Source organism: Malania oleifera, chromosome 1, assembly GCF_029873635.1.
Source record: "Malania oleifera isolate guangnan ecotype guangnan chromosome 1, ASM2987363v1, whole genome shotgun sequence".
Lineage (NCBI taxonomy): Eukaryota > Viridiplantae > Streptophyta > Magnoliopsida > Santalales > Ximeniaceae > Malania > Malania oleifera.
Genome location: NC_080417.1, coordinates 19141714 through 19159406, shown reverse-complemented (window position 1 = coordinate 19159406; position 17693 = coordinate 19141714). Strand labels below are relative to the sequence as shown.

General features: G+C 33.6%; 1 protein-coding gene across 1 annotated transcript; it reads right to left on the bottom strand.

Annotated features, from left to right (window-relative positions):
- Positions 1-7357: 7357 nt before the first annotated feature.
- LOC131165249 (abscisic acid 8'-hydroxylase 4-like) lies at positions 7358-11417 on the bottom strand. The gene is made up of 9 exons (XM_058122871.1): positions 11047-11417; positions 10591-10912; positions 10338-10487; positions 9916-10176; positions 9706-9795; positions 9422-9500; positions 9180-9286; positions 8907-9025; positions 7358-7827 (listed from the first exon to the last, which is right to left on the bottom strand). Exons 1-9 carry the CDS (start codon positions 11244-11246, stop codon positions 7680-7682), a joined length of 1476 nt encoding a protein of 491 aa, XP_057978854.1. The 5' UTR covers positions 11247-11417; the 3' UTR covers positions 7358-7679.
- Positions 11418-17693: the final 6276 nt, after the last annotated feature.

Here is a 17693-nt window from a genome sequence, read left to right as displayed (position 1 = left end):
GTTATACAGTTTATTAACAAAAGTAAGATGTATAGCATTTTTTAGAATAACATGATTTTTAGACCATAACACTCAAACAAATATTACAGATATTACAAACAGATATTATAGATCTTTCAAATAGATATAACAGATATTACAAACATATATTACAGATAATTCAGATAGATATTATAGATACTTCAGTTAGATATTTCAAATATTACAACCCAGATTTATAGTGTTATGGTTGTTTTGAAATCATGTTAAAATAGCAAGATAAATATACATTTATATATATATATATATATATATATATATATATATATATATATATAGTGTTATGGTTGTTTTGAAATCATGTTAAAACAGCAAGATATATACAGTATTACACAGTATCAGATCCCTGTGGATATTACAGATAGAGATATACAACAGAGCACAGTACTGTTGCTATTACAGATATAGTGCAACCACATAACTCAGATAGTATGTGAATTTCGTCTAGCCATGCCAGGAGAGATTGTAGTCTCCTTAGCAAGTTGGGTTGATGTGGCCGGTTAGACGAGATAGATATGGAGATTGCCTGGAGAGATTGCAGTGGGTCAGATTGGCGGATGTTACAGATATACATTGACTTGCCTAGTAGGCTAATCAGAGTAAGTCCAGCCTATGGGCCGCACAACCCTATCATGAGGGGTTATATCATGATATACAGAATCCCAGGGTATAGCAGAAGTTCCTATGTATATATAGATATATCATATCGCAGAAATTTATATTATCATATTAGCAGTATGTATAGATAGCAAACTTCGATACATAGTTGTATTTTAAACCACATTGCATGTGTTTTGTATAGTATATCAGCTTACTTATATTACAACATCAGTATTCTTTCAGCATATTAGATGTGCAACTCAGCCGCCACACACTAGTGATAGCATATTTCCTCTTACTGAGCGTTGTCTCATCCCAATGACTTACTATTTTTCAGGAGATCCAGTTAGGCAAGCAGATCAGGCTCGCGAGTAGAGGTTGTCTTGTGCTGCCCTTGCTGAGTGGGTAGGTGTATTTTTTGTGCTAGTGTTTTGGGGTAGATCCCAGGTTTTTGAATGTTGTCACTGGGTATTTTTATGTTGTAATATACTTCATAATATTATAGTTTTCTGGTATTATATACTTAACAGTTTACAACTTTTTATATACTGCTGCTTAGGGGTGTATGACATACAGAGTTTTTCCTCAGTGCTCCTTTGATCCTGGGATAATTTTAGTAGTATATCAGACAGATGGTGTTTATGTTATATATATATATGAAGAAAAAAAAATGTTATATAAGAAGCAGGTCATTACACTATATGCTACCTATGTAAGAAGAAGAGACATATAAAGTTTGAATGTCCATTAAAGAGGAAAGATGTGAAAATTAAACAAGTTTGGAAAGTAAAAGAAACTTCTCTTGTTAAACCATCCAAACCCAAAAAAATATGGGTACCAAGATAAAAGTCAAGTTCATAAATCAAGGACTCCATAGATGTTAGCTATTCCTTTTAGAAATTAGGAAAGAACCTTAATCACATCAGTTCAATCAATTGAAGTTCTCCAATTTCTGAAATTTCTTTGTTTTCTTGTTTTGAAACATTTCTAACTTACTTCCCTACTGTGTAATAGTCAAAGTTCTCTTTTTATAGACACAAACCTTTCTTCGGGTAGAGGTTTAGTGAAAATATCCTTTTCTTTAAAAACTTACACAATAAGCTCAGATTTTCTTACATATGGATTCCCAATATTCATATTTCTTTTCAAAACTTAATACTTTCTAATTTAAGCCTTGTATGATTCATTCATTAATTGAGGCCAACAATTTTCATTAGTTTCAATATGATAAGCATTAATAAGATTGAAAAAATTTTATCCTTAATTTTGTTTAATATCCTTGTATGATTTTCCATAGATTTGATATCAATTGAAATTGAAGGATTTAGTCATAGTATTTCATCTTGGTACCCATACTTTCTTGGGTCCGGATTGTTTAACAAGGGATGTTTCTTTTACTTTCCATACTTGTTTAATTTTCACACCCTTTCTTTTTAATGGACATTCAAACTTTATACGTCCCTTCTTTTTATATAGGTAGCATGTGGTGTGAGTGTAGGCATTCGAAGAGGAGCTAGCATAATTTTTAGAGGCTTTTGTAAAGTATCCTATGTAGAGATTCTTTTTCTTTGTATTCTCAATTCCATTGAATCCTATGCCTTCTTTATTTAAAGACATTCTTTGTGAGCCAATCATTTTGTCAAAATTTTCTTTTTCTCTAGTAAAATTGTAAATGATTTTGCCTTGATCCTCATTTTTCTTCTTAAGATCATTTATTTTAGAATTTTCTACATTTTTACCCTTTTCTTGGTTTTGAGACATCTTAGTAATTTTATTCTCTAATTCAGAAATACATAAGTCTTTCTCATTTTCCATAGAGTATTGGGATCTTAAGTCTTCTAATTCTTTCATCTATTTTTCATTCTTACTTTCTAATTTCTTGATTTTCAAATCTTTTTCCTTTTCAGCCAGATTTTTAGCTTCTAACTCATTTATAACTACTTCATTCTTGTTTTTCATTGATATGTATCGTTTAGTCACATTAACTAACATCTTATGCACCTTGAATAAATCATTTTGAAGTTCTTCATAAGATGACAAACACTCATCATTGGATTCTTCTACTGAATCATCACAAGAACTATTTAAGAATTTGGATGAGGAACTTTCCTCATCGTCCCAAGCCATCTAGCAAGCAACCTTTTGGACACTTGATTCATTATCGAAACCACTTGTAATCATATTGTCCCAAGTAGTGGCTTTCATTACTTTTTTTCTTCTTTTTGGAATCCTTCTTAAGTAGTGGACATTTCGGTTTTATGTGTCCATTTTTCTTGCAATTATAACATGTAGGGATTTTATTTTTTGATTTCTTTGTATTGGTTTCTTCTTCATCTGATTCCAAGTTCTGAATTTTTCTCTTGAATTTATTCTTCCTTCTAAGAATTTTTTCTAGCTTCTTGGATATATACGCTAATTCATTTTCATCCATCTCTTCTTCACTATGACCAGAGTTTTCTTTTGATGTTTTAAAAGCAACAGATTCTTGGGCTTTAGATTTTCCACTCCTTTCATTCATTGCCATTTCATATGTGAGGAGAGAACTTATAAGTTCATCTAAGGAGGTGTTTTTCAAATTTCGTCCATCTGTTATGGTTGTGGCTTTTGGTTCCCATATAAGCAGCAACCCTCTAAGAATTTTTCTAATCATTTCATAAGTGGTGTAAGTTTTTCTTAATGCATTGAGGGAGTTTATTATGTGAGTGAACCTAGTGTACATACTAGTGATGGTTTCATCCGGGTTTATCCTAAAAGCTTCATACTCTCTAGTGAGCATATCGATTCGATTGTCCCTTACATCAATAGTACCTTCATAGGTTACTTCTAATTTATCCCATATTTCCTCGGCTGATTTGCAAGCCATGACCCTATTAAATTCACTTATGCCTAGAGCACAATATAAAGCATTCATTACACTAGAATTTATTTGTAACATCTTATGGTCTTGGTCGGTCCATTATTTTTCTTCTTTGGGTACTTATTTACCATCTACAAGTTTAGTGGGGATAAGGTCACCATGTGTGACAACCCTCCATGCTTTCCAATCAATGGTTTGAAGGTAGATCTTCATGCGTTGTTTCCAAAACGTGTAGTTTAAACCATAAAAGATAGGAGGCCTAGTTGAGGATTGACCTCTCCAAAGGGAGCTACGCCTATGTGAGCCATTAAGATCTTTGTATAGCTACTAATTAAAATTTTCTATAACCCTGCTCTGATACCAATTGAAAACAAAGGTGTAGTCCCGAGAAAGGGGGGGGGGTGAATTGGGTTTTTAAAATTTCATTTAAATTCTTTTTATGAATTCTTTAACTTCTTGTTGATTTAGAAATTACACAACAAATGCTTAATTCTTATTCAATCCACAACCAAAAAACTTAATCAACCAATCAAATCAATTAACCACAAATAAGTAACCAATCAAACAACCACTCAATATTCAATTAAGATATGTTATACAATTCTTTTGGCAATTCTTAGCTTGGTTGTATGCAACCCTGTGTATATATGAATTTTGATTCAAGCCCTATAGTGAATGTATTAGCTTTCTCAATAGAATAATCAATATAACATCCACACTTGTTCTAAAATTTAGATTTCAAATAAACCTTCAGTTAATAGGTTTTGGGGTGTTGACCAATCAACGTACTCCCTTATGGTTTCCGCAAATTTATTGATCAACCAAAGTACTCCCTTTCGATTTTCGTAAGCCCAAAAACAAATTAAACTTTATTTAATTTCCAAACTTCGTAGTTTATATGATCATGAAAATTAAAACATCCATGTAGTTTATATGTTTGCTGAAAATTAAAGTGAGTAAGGAAAGGGAGTGACACCACGATTTTTACAAGATTTGGCTTATCCCCAGCCTACATCCTCGCCTTTGGCAAACCACCAAAGGATTCCACTAAATTAGTTCCTTTCTGGGCGGAACAACACCGTTACAAGCGATACTCCACGCTCAACACTCCTTTAATAGGTTAAAGTAGTCACCTCTCCTAGCGATATCCTCTTGCTTGGTTCAACAATCCAAATACCTTAGACTCGTCATAATTTACAAGAGATACAACAAATAGATGTGTACGAAGAGTGTTCTCAGATAGAGTTGGTTAGTATAATTGAAAACTAATATACTTCAACTCTAAAATATCAAAAGAATGAAGTAGAAGCTCTTACAAATTTATCATTGGTTTCCTTCTCTTGAATAGAATCAAGAACTCGATTTGTTTGCCTCAGAGAAGTTGTAATAAACTCAGAAATCACTTAGTTAATTCGCAGCAATTCAGAGCATAAAGCAGTAGCAAGAGAGCTTTGAGAGAGAGAGAGAGAGCTTTGAGAGATTATTCAATTCTTGGTAAGTTTGATTTTCATAAACCATGTATTTATAGGCTTAGAATACTCTCATTCGTGCTGTCCAAGTTTACTTGAAGTGTTCCCCAAGGTTTTAGAAAGATTGGGGTGCAAGAATTTTAAATTTGAAATCAAAATATTTAAAAAATCTGGTCGTACCCAAACTTCGGTCGCCTGAGGTGTAAGTTCAGTCTCCTGAAGTGGGTTTAGGTGCTTGAAGATATAGGGTCAGTCGCCCGAAGTAACATTGCCTGTTTTGATTTCGTTCAATAAATCTTCAGTCGTCTGAGGATAAAACCTCAGTCGCCTGAATAGATAAAATTTTATTTTCTTATTTTTTTTTAAAGATATTTTGCTTTCTTACTTTCTTACTTTTGAAAAACATTTTTCGGGATTTTAAAATAAAGTCTCTAAGTCCATTTATATCTCATAATGAGCTTCATTTCATTCAAAATGATATTTTAGACTTGAAGTACTTACATAAAGCTTTCCTAGAATATGAAAACTTTCTTGCTCATTGAAATCTTCGTGATCATCATTTCTTTTTCATTTGAGGTTGATTATCCAATGAGTCTTTTGTTGCTTTGAGTCTTATTGAGCTTTCTCTTAATCACCTTGTAATATGTCTTTGAGGCCTTAGTGATCTTTTGAAAGTTCTTTTGAATCTTGTTTTTTGAAATTCTTGAAATATCATCACTTGAACACAAATATATTAAACTTTTCCTTTATTTGTTACCATCAAAACAAAATGTGAAAGCCTTGTTAGGCCAACACCGCTATCTCTAAAAAATTTGAGTCAGGTACTAATTAATAATGGAGCGAAGTTATAGGTTTTTACTAGTGGTGTTCGACTTTGCAAAGAGTTAGGATATCAGAATATTTGTATTGAAAGTAACTTGGAATTGGTGGTGGGATGGATCACATATGAAATCTGCTCTTCTTGGTACTTATGAGATTTTTGGGAATTGTTAGAGGAGTTACAAGACCTTTAGTTCTCTATAAAGCACCAATTTAGAGAAGGTAATCAGGTGGCGAATTACTTGACTCGTCAAGGCGAGGGACGCAACACGAGGATATATTTTGTAGGTGATGTGTTGTCGAGTAAAATAAGAGGTCTAATTTGTATGGATAAGATGAGTATTCCAAACTTGCGTTTTTAAATGTCATCATTTGGTTCTCCTATGTTTTCTTCATGTTTTTGTTTTGCAGGTAATTGACATCAGTTTGCAGGTATTTTGTTTTTGTTTGTTTTTATTTTGTTTTGATTCATATGATCTTGTTTAGTTTGTTTTAATTGGATAATGGTACGGGTTTAGTTAGGTTTGTATTGGTTTTGTTGCATGGGATGATTTTGCTAGTTTATTTGTTAATCTCTTGTGGCATGTTTGTAATCATGGTTTTCTTCCGCCATAAGTAAAGGCTATCAATAAATTTGGGTTAAAAAAAAAACAGAAAAACAAAGGAGATAAAGCACAGGGCCTATCACTACAATTAATACAAAATTTCTTAAGTACCAAACAAAGAACAAAAGGACAAGATTTTCGACCATTCCATTCAGCTCAAAGAAGAACAAATTCAATGCCACAAGAAAATCATCTACATCACTCTGTTGAACATTGTTGTTGCTGTAGAGAGGGCATCATGAAATATTCTTTGATCACGTTCCTACCAATTTCCCAGAACACGGTTATCAGCTGAGCAATTTAAATAGTCGGAGTTTGCCTTTGAGTTTGGACTAATCCCATCCTTTTAAGAAAGCTTGGGCCTACGCTGGGATTGTCCACTGCAGATTAAAGAGTTGAAAGAGTCTGTCCCAAATGTGTGTGCTGAAGGAAAAGTGTAGAAATAGATGGTCCATATTTTCCTGCTTAACATGTTCATGGGCATGCAATGCCACCAGCAGTACCGGAGAAGAGTGATGCATACAAGCATGCATGCTTTTAGGTTTGTAATTATCATTCGTGCATGCATGAGGCATGGACCCCTCCAACCGGCCCAAAGCCTCAACATTTTCTCATTTACGGGCCATCATGGAAGCTAACATTGTGAAAGCCACCCTTGCATATTGTCTTCCTTCAGCAGCAAAAATAAAATAAAATAAATCGCAAAAGAAGAATGAGAGTGGTGGCTGGGCAAACCCGTTTGATGGATCAATGGGGGAGATCGACTCCAAACTGGCACACATGTGATGCATATGGGTATGCATGCAGCACCACTGGGGTTCTGACACGTACCACCATATGGCTTGTACTTCACTACCCCAAATAAGGAGGCACCCAATAGGGACGCGTAACAAGTCCCAACCCACCTAGCCAAACCTTAAGACATGTCACACTCATAAGGCATCTCCCCACAAATCACAACTTCCCCATAATCAAGAAAGTACAACTAAATTATTATTTATTGAAGCTAACAAGCTAGCTAGTACATATCAAAATCACTTATGATCGTATACTAGTCAATGATAACAACACCTAACGGCTGCTTAATTAATTGCTAGACATACAGAAAATAGTGCAAAACATGCATGCATCTATCCTGGATCCATCTACCAACTTTGATCTAGTTAAACTTGGACGAATTTAGGAAATACAAAAACATTCGAGAACTAGTAGATAAGAGAGTATTGTAGCCGGTCGATCCATCTCTTGTTTATGAGAGTGTAAGCTGGCTAGATATAGCTAATGTCCTAATTAATGCCGTTGATTAGGTTGCTCGATCCTTGCTGCTACTTGATTGTTGGATTTAGCTCTCCAAAACTTAGCTGGTAATCCTTTCCAAGGAATTGGAAATGGGTTGTACTGAACCTTATCACTTCTCTTGGACTTCACCACTTCCCATCTATACCCAATAAAGCATGTATAATTATATGAGTAAGAAAAAATTAATGCTAGCCTTCCAAACTACATGTGTTGGTGCGATATTCATATGGGTGCAGCTAGGACGGCCTAGCATTATGCATAATTAAGAAATACATACCCGAAACGCTTTCCTGGACATATTAAAGACTATCGAATTATATATACACACAAACAGACCAAAGTTAAATGTTAACAAAATAATTAAATTATGATATGGAACTAGGCAGGTAATTAAGTTAATTAATTATTACTCATGCATATATATCATCCGTCTACCACTCAATGGTGTGTCATATGATTGTAGCAGGTGCATATCAACATGCATCATCACCAAATAGGGGACTGGCTAAGGCATGAAATTGGCTGTGTGATCAAAGCATTATAGTACAGTATATATGCAGCAGTGAAGAATTGCTTAATATGAACATAGTGTAAGAGCTTCAAGAATGTGGCTTTCAAGAACTTTGAGCTTTAAATCATAGTAGTGTAATTGTTGGTACGAACGACGTACACAACTCATAACCAAACCCATGCATTTACTTTGGGAAAATTATGTCCACGTACCATTTGCTCAGAATGAACAAAAAAAATTTGAATCACACATTTCTTTCTTAAAGTGTGAGTGAAGCATTGCATTGCATATGTGGTACATATATACATAAATATTGTGTTGTGTTATTCTCACGGAAGAGAAATTATACAAGACTTTCACTTCCACGTGTTCGTGTGGCTGTTTCATAAATTATACATTTATTACAAACTAGTCCATCTGATATTAATAAATGTAGAACCAAATTGTCATAGGTCTAACATTTAAATATAGGTACACAAACATGGAGGGTCCCCTATATAATTTCCCCGGGAGAGAGACTCAAGTGACTTTTATATACTTGGGATAATAATTAAATGAAAATTTATATGATAAACATGTAAGTATAATACTAATAAAGGCATTTTTTTTTTTTTTTTTTTTTTGTTGTTGCTATTTTTGTGTATAATGTTGGATCCATCTGAGCTCAATGCTTTATTTTGTTTGCTGAATAAAAATAAAAGGGCTACCTGAATTCGTTGACCAAATGGTAAATGAGAACAAATATCTCCATCTTGGCAAGTTCATTTCCTGGACATGCATGAGCTCCGTTGCCGAATGGGAGAAATGTGTTGGGTTTCAGTCCTCTCTTCATACCCCCAAAAAGAAAAGAAAAGAAAAGAAAAGAAAGGAAAAAAAAAAAAAAAACAAAAGAGAAAAAAAAGATAACACATTAGAGCTAGTTAACAATTATATATAAGTAGTGTTTGAATGATTACTGTAAAACTCGATCAGGGGTATACATCAAATCTCGAAAGATTAAAGCTTAGTGGATCATCAAAGAAATCTGGGTTATGATGGATGCATCGAAATGCTGGGAGTACTTTCCATCCTTTCGGAATTAAGTATCCTACAAATCAAAATTTCATAATAAATATTAGAAATTATAAATTCTTGGTTAGACCTCACCTAGCTAGTTAACAGCTTTTGCCTTTTAATTCACGAAAACATGCAATAATTTAATTGGAGCATGTATATAACTTACCCTGGTATTCCACATCTTCAACAGCTTCTCTATACGTGTAAGATACTATGCTAGCCAACCTTAAGCTCTCTGATATAGCCTGAAATATATATATTGCACACATCAATCAATTAATATGCCATAAATTAATATTCTTAATTAGTGCATGCATGATTAACTTTTTTGTTGAACAAATAAAATTATTAAACTTGATCAGTTTGAGGGAGCTAGCTGATGATCCTAGCTAGGTAGCTTGCATATATCTGCATCTATATATATATATATATATATATGTATGTATATACCTTACTGGTGATGGGCATACGCCTAGTCTGAGCCCACCCCAGTGGTTGCTTTCCTTTATCATTTTCTTCATATATTGCCATCTGTTCGCCCTGAAAAACCAATTAAGCAATAATTTTCATCATCAGCTACCTAAATTTAGGATGATTAACGTAAAAACAATTCTCAAGTTCATTAATTAATTGGACCCAAAAAATAAAATAAAAGAGAACCTTAATATCAGCTAGGAGTTTAGGATCGTCCTGGATGTATTTGAGCATCCAAGTCAAAACACTGGCGGTGGTGTCCTGAGCTGCAAACAATACGCCAATGATGTTGTCAACTATCTGATCGTCCGTGAAGCCTCCAGCTGCCTCCTCATCTTTATCTGTTCTGAACTTCAATAAGTTATCCAACAGAACATTCTGTTTCCATTTCTTCTCCTTCCTCTCCTCCAGTATCTCTCCCAGGATCTCTTCCAATCTTCTCCTTGCCTTTTCGCACCACACACACACACACACACACACACAAACAGAGTGAGAAATTGAGTTAATTAACACATAAATATAATCTAAAACTTTACTATACACTTTTTTTTTTTAAACACACACACACATACACATATTTATATATAGATCTCCGGGCGGAGGCTTACCAAAGCTGACTGGCGGTAAGGAGTTCCCGGTAGGTTTATCGGGAAAGAATTGTAACCCTTGTCCAGGGCGTAGTAGTTCTTCTCCAGCTTATCCTTGTGGCGGTCGTCCAAGCGGCCGAAGATGGACAAAACCGCAACGTCAAAAGTGAACTGCCATGGCCAAATCAAAAGCAACGTTAATACGACGTACATCGTATTGATTATAACAAAAAATTTAAAAATAAAAATTTAGAAAAAGGGAAAAAGGAAAAACCTTCTTCATTCCATAGAAGAAGTTGACGACGCGGCCGCCGCACAGGGAGTCCAAGGCGGAGACAGCTAAGGCTTGGATTTGAGGGACCATGGTTCGGATAATATCGAGGGAGACGGCGGCTTGAACCAGCTTCCTCATCCGGGCATGGTAACCGCCCTGGTGGTAGAAGACGGCCCACGGACCGATCAGCTGCTCCTTGCACCGTGGGTATGTGGGTTTGAACAGGCCGGCCTCCGTCACCAGCACGAACCGGGCCGCCTCCGGGCTCGCCAACACCACGCACGGACAACCCAGTATGTGCGTCTTGAATATGTCCCCGTACCTGCAGTTCAATCGATCACAAAACCAAAACAGAAGTCAATCATTTTTCGTGCATAAATTAAAATTAAGCTCTGAAGGCTCAAGCACTAGATTAAATCAAAACATGCACTGCAAACTAAATTAATTTAAAGTCACCTTTGCTGCCTAGTCGAAAGGAAGAGGTTTGGGTTTTGAGTGAACAATTTGAGAGTCTCTCCCAAGAGTGGCCACCCCAGTGAACCCGGAGGAAGCTTTGTCCTTCTTTTTGCCGCTTGTGATATAAAAAACATAGTCGCAAGCACCATGCTTGGCAGAATGAACAAGAGCTTCATCACAAACGCCAAACCCATATCCATCTCTCTCTCTCTCTCTCTCTCTCTCTCTCTCTCTCAGCAGAAAGGGAATTTAATTAATTAAACTCTGCTAGTGAGTAGTGAGTGATTATTGCAAAAGAAGTGGGAGAAGGGGAACTGCTTATATAGAGGGGAAAGGCAGTCCATGCTCAGTGATTCTCTACGGTGGAGAACACGGGACTGCATGGACCACACGGAGCCATGGTACACCTCATGATTGCATTATGCGAGAATGGGCCCAATTTGCAGTACGGTGGGTGTGGGCCGCAGGCGATAGGAGCCCCCTTGGGAATTAGCTTAAAACTTAAGAAGAGGTTTGGGAAGAGTACAAAATTTGAGTAGGGGTGACGTGAGAGATAAACAGCCGGCTTTGTAGCGTGGCAAAGGGTCTGAAATAAAGGTCATTAGGGTTTGGGGCAGGCACCCAAGTGTGCGGAACAAAGGGCCTCTGCGGCCCGGCCCATCGACATTTGGGGCTCGATCCGTGCACCCTCCTTGCAGCTGTTACGGGCTCACCGCCCCGCCCATGGTAAAAAAATTACAAGTGGGCCGCCTGTTTTGGTTTTGTCGCGACTGAAGTTATGTTTTTGCCCCTGGTTGTCCCTTGTAATAACAGAAACGCCACTGTAGTTGGCTGCAATTGCTGTTTAATTAACAGCCCAATTTTTTAAATAAATAAATAAATAATAAAACCAAAAAAAAAAAAAAACACAGAAAAAAACACACACACACACACACAATTGTTTAATGTTTTTATTGTTCTATTTTGTGTTTTTCTGAAATTTTAACTTTAAAACTTATGTTTTTTTATTTGTTGGGATAAGACATGCTGCTATATATAGTGTTTTAGTTGTAAGAATTCACTCTTGGTATGCAAGTCATTCATCTTCTATAAAGTTTTAATTAGAATTAAATGATTATATGAATTTTAAAATATAATTATATTATATATATTTATATATGAAAAAATTATGATTAATTACTTATTTATTAAGTGAGCTTCTATTAAGTTGTTAAGGAATAAATGGAGGGTTTAGATCTAAGAGAGATATTAGATCTCATAGAGCTCACTTTTTGAATATTTTTGTATGATACCAAAAAGAATTTTTATACAAAAATTGAGATGCTCCAAACACATACACTCTCGAATTATTGTTATTAGTTTTAAACGATGCAATTAAGAATATTAACAGAAATGGATTGCTGTTCGTCATTTAATTATAAAATATCTCTTAAAACCATTAATCTTGGAAACAGACTAAATCTAAGCACTTAATTCAATCTAAATTACATCATCATCTTAGCTTTGTATCAAAACCAACATAGAAAAATAAAATAATTTGTATCTTGATCTTTAGGTGTTAAAATCAGTTCTTTTGCAACAGTATGACATTTTACTTTCTTGACCTTAGTTTTGTGCTGTAATTTTCACTGTGTCAAAAAAGAAAAATTAACAAAAACAACTACTAATAGATACTGACAAATGAATGTATTTGAGTTTTTAAATTTTTTAAAAAAATCTTTGTTAATGACATATGGCAAATGAGAGAATTCTTTTGATGGAAAAATCGACCAATTAATGCTTTAAGTTTTAAATGAAGAAAGTACCTATATTAATAATGACATTTCTACTGACAAAGAACCAACAATTAAATGAATATTTTGAACTTTAAAGTTATGAAAGTATCTATGTTAATGGAGAATGACAAATACCGACAATTCTCTTGACAAAGATACCAATAAAAAATTATTCTCAATGTTAAATTAAGAAAGTGACTATGTTAATGACAAATAATGACAATTCTACTCATAGAGATGTACACAAATGAAAGGTTTTTGTTAACGACATATGACAAATGACGAGAATTCTCTTGATGGAGAAATCAATGAATGAATGCTTTAATTTTTAAATTAAGAAAGTACCTATATTAATAATGACATTTCTACTTACAAAGAATCAACAAACAAATGTTTTTAGTTTCAAAGTTATGAAAGTCTCTATGTTAATGACAAATGACAAATACCGACAATTCTCCTAACAAAGATACTAACAAATGAATAATTTTCAGTGTTAAATTAAGAAAGTTACTATGTTAATGACAAATAACAACAATTCTACTCACAAGATGTTAACAAACAAATGATTTTCGTTTAAAAGCATTTACTAGTAGATACCAAAAAACGAATGTTTTTGAGTTTTTAAATTAAAAAAAAAAAAGTCTTTGTTAATGACATATGATTAATTACAAGAATTCTCTTGATGGATAAATCGACAACTGAATGAAGAAAGTATCTATAAGTAAAGATATTTCTACTGATAGAGAATTAACAAGTAAATGTTTTTAGTGAATTAACAAGTAAATGTTTTTAGTTTTAAAGTTATGGAAGTATCTACATTGATGAGAAATGACAAATACTAGCAATTCTCTTGACAAAGATACTGACAAATGAATGATTTTCAATGTTAAATTAAGAAAGCAGCTATGTTTATGATAAATAACAACAATTCTACTGATAGAGATGTAGAAAAACGAATGACTTTTGGTTTTAAAAATAATTACTAGTATATACTCACAAACGAATGTCTTTGAGTTTTTTAATTTTTTTTTTTATAGAAAAAAGCCTTTGTTAATGACATATGACAAATGACGAGAATTCTCTTGATGGAGAAATTGATAAATGAATGCTTTAAGTTTTAAATTAAGAATGAATCTATACTAATAATGACATTTCTACTGATAGAGAACCAACAAACGAATATTTTCAAAAGTGGCTATGTTAATGACAAATAACAAAGATATAGAAAAATGAATGAATTTTTGTTATAAAAACAATTGCTAATAGATACTAGCAAATAAATGTTTTTAAGTTTATAAATTTTTAAAAAACACTTTGTTAATGACATGACAAATGACAATAATTCTTTTGATGGAGAAATCGACAAAATGAATGCTATAAGTTTTAAATTAAGAAAATACTTGTATTAATTGTTAGTCTTGGTGACCACATAATCATGTTTTATGTGTTTTGATGATATTAATTTATTTGTGGTTCCTAGTGTTTTTCCTATCTTTTCATATTATGTTTAGTATATGTACACGTACACGAAGTACTAGATTAAAGGCAAATATCAGATTGAGTTGATGTTGAGTAGGAAGATCAAATGGACACGTACTCAGAAGAATCCAAGCATGACCAAAGGAAGCTTAAATGTAGTCTAATATGTATTTGGGGAGTGTTTGAGGTAGTCTATTTTATAACTCTTACTGGTTTTGTTTCATACATGATTTCTGAGCAAGAGTTGAGCAATTGCACCTAAAGTCAACAAACTCAACATTCATGTTTTTCAAAGTTAACTCAAAGAGTTTGTCAAAAGAATCCTAAACTCAAAGTTGTTTTTCAAAGGGACAAGTTTTAAACATCTTGGTTTTACAATCTTTTACATACTTAGTCCTGAATTTATCAAAACGAGCTTTATGTCCTAAAGCTTCAAGAAAAGTCAAGTTTATTTTCAATAAAGGACATACAAATATATAAGATATCAAAATGGTTTTTCAAATGTATTTTATTAATAAAGATATCTTATATTCAAATGGAAACTCACTTGGACAAGTATTAATCTTCATTAGACTTAATATATTTCATATACTTTTGTCCAAGAATGTTTTAAGTCATTAAAAGGCTTTTTGGCAAATAAAAAAAGAACAATCGTCGACTAACGTTGTGCACCTCAAGTCTTGAACACCTTTTGGTATTTAACGCATAACGCTTGCTAGGAAAGTTCAAAAAGGACTATCTTGGTGTCTATGGAAAGTTAAGAAAAAATCTCACAACTTTTATGTTGATGACTTTTGCTGATTCAGGGCACTAGTTGACCAGACGAGGGGATTGGTCGACCATACCGTTTTAGTAGCCAAAATACATCTTTTTGCCAGTGACCAGTCGACTAGTGCAAGGAACTGGTCGACCAGTGGGGTGATTGGTCGACCAGTGTGGTGGCTAGTCGACCAGAGGCCTCGAGCCTAGTGCTTCAACAGCTAGAACTCGAGCCAAATGAATGGGATTTGCTCCCAACAGTTAGTTAATGTTCATATTGGCTCTTTGGCTATAAATACAAACTATTATTCTTGTTATATTCACAAGTGCTTATTCTCTCTTGCTCACTAATTGTGTTTGATTCATTACTTAAGAGATAGTGTGAGGTTTGCTTTGTAATTTATATTGACTCATTTGAGGAGCATTGTGTTGTTTACCCATAATAGGTTTATCGTGAACCATTTGGTGAAGGTTCTTTGTGAACCGAAGAGGCTCTTTGTGAGCGCGTAGGGAATTGTTCCCTAGTGAAGGCTCTTTGTGAGTGTGGTAGGGATTTGTTCCCGAGTGTAGGGGTTTGTTGCTGAGTTGTAAGGCTTGCTTTGCCGGTGAAGGTGTATTCATAGTGGATTGTGGAATTCTTGGTTTGGTGCTAAGGCGTGGACGTATGCTTGGTGCCAAACCACGTTAAATCTCTGGTGTTAAGCTTTCTCTTCCTATACTCTTTATATTTGTCTTGTGCATGATTTACATTTGCTTATACTGTGATATAATTGCTTGAATCTTGCCATGAGTTTTATTTTGTAGAGAAATACTTATTTCAGGAAAAAAGTCCATTCACCTCCTCTCTGGACTATATATTCCCAAGTTGGGACATTTGACAAGTGGTATCACTACAAAAAATAAGGTTATTAGTGAAGGATCAAAATCGTCACTAATAATCACAAAACCGTCTCTAATACTATTAGTGACGCTTTTGTGATTATTAGTGATGTTTTTGAATTAGCCGTTATAACTGCGGCTACTAATACTTATTAGTGACGGTTTTGTAATTATTTGTGACGTTTTTGAATTAGTCGTTATAACTACGGTTACTAATACTTATTAGTGACGAATTCTAAAAATAACACTAATAAAATAGTATTAGTGACAGATTATAACCGTCACTAAAACCCTAATACCATCACTATAAATTCTACATTAGCTCGGCTCAAAATCGTCACTAATAGTAGAGTATTAGTATCAAATTTCAAAACCGTCACTAATAGTAAAGTATTAATGACGAATTTAAAACCGTCACTAATAATATAGTATTAGTGACGAATTTCAAAACCGTAACTAATAATATATTATTAGTGATGAATTTAAAATTGTCACTATTACTTGGGCTTTAGTGACGCTTTTAAATATCGTGTGTCACTCTCTCTCTATCTCATTTATATTTCCACACTTAAATTTTTGTATGTGTATGTTTGTTTATTCACGATTACAATTATTTGCATGCACACATTTACATTAAATGAGATTTACTGCACACGTGTATGCCTGAACTCACAGTTTAATTATTTTACATACACATGTGTGCATTGAATGAGATATGATTTGTGGTGAATCGATGAAATATTTAAATTAGCCAAAAAGTTCTTGAAACCCAATTCATTCGCCCTCTTGGGATCACACTGATTCCAACAATTGGTGTTAGACTGATTGCAATAAGCTTAACTATTATTTGCATAAAGATTGCAACGACTCATATTTCGGTGTATCCCTGTTTTGAGGGTCATGTCTTTGCAAATCCTTCCCTGGTTTTATTGCCTAGATTTTACAATTTGAAATTTGAAAATGCTTTTATAAAATCAATTGATTGGAGGATTTGGAAAGTGTTTCTCAAATTTTTTCATATCCCATTGTAAATATTTAAAAAAAAAAAAAAATGCAAAGTTCCCATTTTTGAAAATGAAATGAATTTGCATAACATGTTTTTAATGCATGTTTTATATTGTTCCTTGGTTACTAATGCTTTTGAAAAAGAATTTTATTTTATAGTAGTACTAAGGAAGTCTTGGGAACCATAAGAATTTTGAAAAATCAAGAGAGAGAGGAACGCCACCTTGAGCTCTAACAACTAGGGAGTAAACTGATATGGTATATCTTCCTCCTTCTACCTTGTAGTTGATTCATATATTGATTTATGTGCTATATCTTGTATCAATCTTATTTATGAATCATATGTTGAATCTAGCATTGAATTTATGTCATGATTTGTATGTATTGTGTTAAATCTTTGTATGAATCATGATTTTTTTTTTAATTGCATGATATCTTATGAGGTTCATTTCATAAAAATTTTCATATACTCCTAAGATCTTAGAAATTGTTGGAAATAGGGTTAGAATACTTTATATGCCTATATAATATATAATGCTTAAAGTTCTAAACCTTAATATTCACTATTGTCAACTGAGAATCCTAAGAAAATCAAGCCAATATGAGAATCTAAATTGATTACATCCAATCTATTTGCTGCATGCTTATATCAAATTATCAGTTCTTAAATTAAACCTTATAAGCATGTTTAAATAAATCTCATTCAAATGGACATTATTTTTTTAATGTTGCTATATATATGCTTAAGTA